General features: G+C 36.0%; 1 protein-coding gene across 1 annotated transcript in view; it reads right to left on the bottom strand.

Moving 5' to 3' along the window:
- Positions 1 to 497: 497 nt before the first annotated feature.
- The window catches only part of LOC148952960 (uncharacterized), a 205,338-nt gene continuing 199,835 nt past the window's right edge, over positions 498 to 6,000 (bottom strand). The window contains exon 12 of the mRNA XM_089088205.1: positions 498 to 706. Coding sequence (XP_088944331.1) covers positions 570 to 706 — 137 coding nt within the window. The 3' untranslated portion in view covers positions 498 to 569. The remainder of the gene's footprint in view (positions 707 to 6,000) is intronic.

Genomic DNA, 6,000 nt, shown 5'->3' with positions numbered 1-6,000 from the left:
AGTAAGGGGTTATCTCAGCCCTACTCATGTTAATTTTCGCTCGTCTTGAGTTTGACTCGGCTGTTTATTGTAATTTCTGTTCGTTTTGGGTTTTACTTATTCATTGATGGTTATTTGTGGTAGTTTTATGATTGGTAGATTATTTTATTCCATTTTTGCTCATTTTTGGTTTAATGGAGCTCTTTAAATTTTTTTGAAAAGCTTATCATTCTTAATTTCTTTTTAATTAATTAACACGTAAAAGTGGCTAATAATGAAGTTCTTTCTTTGCTTATGATAATAAGATCTGGGCAGAATTCAGAACCAGCAGCCTTTTATAAGCTGAGAGGCAGTGTTTCAAGCGTGTTTGAACTTATGTTAGCTGACTATATTCAGACCGTAAATTACGTTAGCAAAAGGATGGTAAAAAAATTGGGTTTATTGCAACTTCAGTACACCTAGCGATGGTGTGTCGCGTAATATTGAAAATGTAAATGAATTCTGACAAACTAACCATGTTCATCATTGTTTATAATTTATTGTACAATCTTGTATTATATAGGATTTTCATTGTCAAAATAGTCTTATGCCTATTGTTTGTTTTGACTTTCGGCCTCTGCAATGGCACGGGACTTGAGCTCTCTTCTGTTAACTCGTCCAACTACTCTTGGTATTTGATCGATGAAGTAAAGGCCTCCACGAAGTTTTTCGTAATCAGCAACCTTGCCTGAAATTCAATAACCAGACATTATTCCACTAAATAGGAAAGAAGATGAAGTTAAGTAATATCTAAACTATGCACACTAAATGTTTTTTAGATAAATAAACAGTTTTTTTAAAACGATTTATTAAATTTTCTGTTTCTATGGACTAGAATTTTTTCTTTGCTAAGTTCTTTCTGACACCGCAACTATGATAAGACTCAGTAGGATACTCCTGTTAAAGTTATTTCTAAGCGATCCTTTTCTTGATATTGCTGACTGATGTCGATCAGATTGAGTGACTTGTCTACTTTTTCCCAAAAATCAATCCCCAATCCTGAAAAACTAAAACAACCCCCAAAACTATGTTTCTTTTACTATTGATGTGTATCCAGCAATGCTATATAACCCGAAAAAAAGAAATTTCACTTCAGGGTTCTTCTGTATTACATAGGGGTGACGGGTTGTAAACTAGAAGGTTCTAACTGTGCTTCCCTTGGACTCCAACAGTCAACCTTCAGGATTTCAGGATGCAAGCATTGGGCTCAACAAGGGCAAGAATCCGATTTGAGCTTTGGAAGTCGGTCCCTAGAATCTCAACGGTTCAGACTTGGGGTTCCTAAGATGATACTGATGAACAGTAAAACAAGCAGGATTCTTGAGTTTGCTGTTTGTAGAAAAAAAATTGAAACAAATATGGATGATCTACCGTTAAAAATTTGGAAATGTAAGTATATTCCAAGGTACCATTTTGCTTGCGCCCCCGTACCAAACAGGTTTTTCTGGTAGGTAAACAGGTCATTACACTCTTTGCCAAGAGGAACGAGTATAACTTGATTGGTGATTAGGATTTGAATAAAAGGAATAGTTTTCTTTACAATTCATATTAGTAAGAGAATTGAATTCAAAGAGAATAGTTTTTATTTGAGAGGATATTTGTGGAGAAAAAAAAATTAGGGGTGCATTTACACTATTGGAGATTAATGATGGAAACGACAGCAGCAGCAGCAACGATATACGAGTACCTAATGTAGCTGTGGAAATAACTGCTGGCTGTAGACTATGTCTTTAATGGGACACTATGTATGCTAGATATGTGAAATCATTAAGCAAATTTAAGCAGGATGAGCAGCTATGTTTTGCTGGAAAAGTTAATATTCTCCCCATAAATAAACTCCGATCACCATTAGATGTCCTTTCGAAATATATTGATTAGAACAAAATGCATCAATGATTATTACTATTTTTATTATGTTCAATGAAACTGTTTCTACTTCAATGGTATTTTTTTTTCTTTCTATAGTAGACAAGCGTATATTTTCTAGAGTACAAAAAATAAATTACGGTTAGTCTGAAGTTGTTTGTGAGAGAGTTATGACTCTAAAAAATTGATAGATTCGAGAAAGATCGAATCATGAGGAATCTAGTTCTTATGGACGAACGTTTAGTTCTAGACGATGATTTTCTAGAGTTGTCTATTCAAAGGAAGATATTTTCTCGGGGAATGCTTGTCGATATAATGAAAACTGATTCTCCATCATTAGACTATTGTATGAAGCTTCTACATCGTGGTCCAAATGCATTTACACAATTTATTGATATATTGATCACGACGCAGCAAAATGATTTTGTGAATATGCTTTTAGAAATTAGTTTTTATAAATTTAGGACTTTTTTTTTTCATAAGAAAGATGGTGCTCAAGGAGGATTTACTCCTCTCTCTCTCTCTCTCAGACAATTTTTTGAAGTTGCTAGCTCAGTTTTATTGTGGCAGTGAGAGCGTCAACACATGACGAAATGTTCCATACATGTCCGTTATGTATGTACACACTGGGCAGCTGGTCATCATGTGAGAATTGCACAATGATTGACGAGTATGATGAAAAGTGTAGATTATGCAACCCGTGTAAATTGCATAGAGGATATGCTGTACAAATTAAAGGTTGTAATTCCTGTCTTGAAGAGGTGTGTGACTCTCATCCTAGAGGCCACCTATGATCCAATTGTCATTTTGATAAATGTAAGCAGTGGGAGAGTACATATCCCGGTATGATTGGAAAGAATCCTAACCGTGATTTTAGTTTACTGGTACGAGATTGGTATCGTCGGGGTTTTAGATTGTTCTGGGAGGAGGAACCGGGTCAACGATTCAACTGTTGGAACAACAAAAGAATATGGTTTCTACGTCATCGTTGTGAAGACACTGGGTGTTATGATTATAAGCCCACTGATTTTTATTTGGCTGTGACAGAATGTGATTCGACACTTGAGGACACTGTTTGTGAAATTGCTTCAAATAAGCAAATTGAAACATGTGAATTCTATAGAATGAATGAGAATAGTATCATTGACTATACAAAGAGATATGACAAGAGTGAAGTCACACTCTACTGTAGAAAATGTGACCCTGACATTGCACTACATCAGGATCAGTACACTGTGAATTCAGATAATCTACCTGCACTAGTTGTTGCCGACAAATACCTAGTAGTAGTGGATTAAATCTAAAGAGTAAAAAATTCGTTTTATCATGTATATATTTTTTTTTCATTAACAAAAAATTTCACATACATCTTTTACATCTTTAGAACATTTTATTCTGAGGACACTAAAATCAATATTAAATAAACTTGTAAGTATATTCTCCACTAGAAAGTCGTTCAATCGAGGTAAGTCAACGTAGATGTTGAGAAACTGCTTGTAGGTGTAGCCACGACATCTGAACATAAAAAAGAGTAGTGCATGAAAGCCGCATGTCTTAGTCGTTAAATCCTGTACTCTTCGTTGATTTTGAATAATAGTTTTCCCTCTGATTTCAATAAAGTTGCTGATGTATGTTGTGTTGAATTTATATGATAAGCCAAGAGGATCAAACACTTCAATATTCTTTGCTGTTTGAACGATGCATAGCCACTGACCGGTCTTCAAAGTCGATGGACTGCTATTAACAATGATTAGGGTATTGTTAACACTTGAAATTTTTTCAATGAAGTCCGAAGGTCTGCAATAGGACTTGTACTGGGACATGTATGGATCCATACTAAATACGTTGATTATTTGGTTTGTTTTCATGGTGCTAGGTCTAGTAGAACACTGCCGTCGGGTGTGATTTCCCAATAGGTTTCAAATTGACTCAGTGATATTAGGGTGATACTCTCAGTCAGAGCATTGGCAAATGTACACTCTAAACCTACAGTCCCTGTTCGTACTATTGTCATATCTTGCATTCATTACCAATCCAAAACAATAACCCCATGATTTTTTGAAAAAATTTAATCGGTTATTCCATTTTCAAATATTTGAGAGTCATGATCTAGGGATTTCATGGTCAACTCTTACAGAGTTCTATAGGATTTTTTGTCAAATGATAGAGTGTACAGTGGAATAAAATTCACTTTGCACACAAGACTAGATAGACCGAAAAAATTAAAATCATGGGGGAGATTCAGTCCAGGATCCAACGGCACTGCCACTCTTCACAAAGGCCAATGCCAATTTTGATGGGATTTCTCCATTGATAAATGATGAATCGCTATAGCTACGAGAGCCGGTGGCAATGTGACGTTGATTGGTGATCCAATGGGGGACAAGAAGTTTAATGTTGTTACCATTGGCTCTTAGCTTTTCCACTGTTAATGCAACAGAGCTCATAACCTGTTGTTTTTCGACATAGAGAATTACTTATGTGATATTGACATGTGCATCGGGTACTGCTGGAAGAATTTATTTCAAAATGAGATTTGATGATGCCAGCTGTAGCTTTATGTCAATCTTTACATTGGGGGGGTAGCCATTGGGATATATTGAATATCTCATGATTTAATTTTCTAACCAGCTGATACTCTTGGGTCACTGCAGTAGTCAACCCACCGTCAGTATCAACAGCTGTTCGATATTCATAGCCTAATGATTGTCCTCTCAACTCCGTTTAAGCTTTTGGCGTCATCAGCATAAATTGTATATAGCTTGCCTAGTTGGATAAATTATTGCTAGTGCTCACCAATGTTCCATTAATAAATACATTAAGTTGTTTGAATAGGTTGTGTAGAATAAAGTTTTCATAAGAGAGACCCTCACCGGCATTTGGAGTTGTATTATCTGACTTATTATACACCACAATATTTAAATCAATAAATTTTGATGACAAATCAATGAAATAGTCTTCATTAGAAAATATTTGAAAGTGTATATTTTCAGAGAGGGGTTGTTGAGGGTGAAATTGTTCATAGTAGCCATACTTGACACTGACATCAACATTTTCAGCATTGAATAGATTCAATGAGGAACTGATTGATGGATATGATTCCTTGTGGGGGAGATAAGTCATCTTAAGAGAAGAAATCCTTCTTTGATCTTACAATCTTTTTCTTTTTCTTCTTCTGCTGCTGCTGCTGCTTATTGGCCTTCGTTGTTATATTCCTCAAAGGCCTTGTTGATGTCCTTTGCTTCTTGCCTGGATAAAGACTCATGAGTAAATAATACGAAAGCCTAATTTTCAACCCCTCCCCATTTTGCCGAGAAGTTAACTGCTCACCAACTGTTCTTGCTGACGATTTAATATTTTCTTTAGCACCCTCATTGCTATTCTTGACCAATCCCCAATCCTGTAGTGTGGAGACAGAAAAATTTTATGCAGCAGGTACAAGATATTTTCTGGCAAGGAGTAGTGCAGAACGAAATAGCCTAGCAAACCAGCTACCAAGACCGTAGCCAGACATTCTAATACGCCCCTTGTAGTAGTCCAATCCATTGACTATTTGACGTGGACTCAAAGCACCAACATAACAGTCAATATCGGGACAGACAAATGGAGTTCTTCTATTGTTCATTGTTTAGGTTAGTGTACCGTCGTTGTCGTTGACAATGGGTCGAAAATGAGACGTAATAACTGCTAAGCCTTTTGAAATTGCTATTGGATCACCTAATTCAGTTATTAGTGTTAACTGACAGAGTTCCAAATAGGAAGTGTTTACGGGAATATACTGAAGATGCTTTATATTGTAGTGGTGAACATGTTCTTGATTGGTTTTTCGTTCAAGAACTCGTAGGAGGGGAACAGTTGAATGACCATCCCGAGATGTTTCCACAAATGAAGCGTAGAGAAATATGCAAGTGTCCATGGAGAAGCTGGGTGCATAGTCTGCATAGATAACATGGTCACTACCACTGAAATTTTCTGTCTTAATAATACGGTTTTTAAAACCAAGAACCTCAAGTAAATTCTCATTGAGGAAAATTCTTTCATTCTCAAATGGATTGGTAATATAAATTCTCCTTTGTTCCGTCGAGTAATTGAAAGTGAAACCGCCTTTTTTTCGAC

The sequence above is a fragment of the Artemia sp. Qi Xiang Cuo genome, chromosome 4, assembly GCF_049724085.1.
Source record: "Artemia sp. Qi Xiang Cuo chromosome 4, ASM4972408v1, whole genome shotgun sequence".
NCBI lineage: Eukaryota > Metazoa > Arthropoda > Branchiopoda > Anostraca > Artemiidae > Artemia > Artemia sp. Qi Xiang Cuo.
Note: the sequence above shows the minus strand (reverse complement) of the source record. Positions and strands in the feature narration are given on the sequence as shown.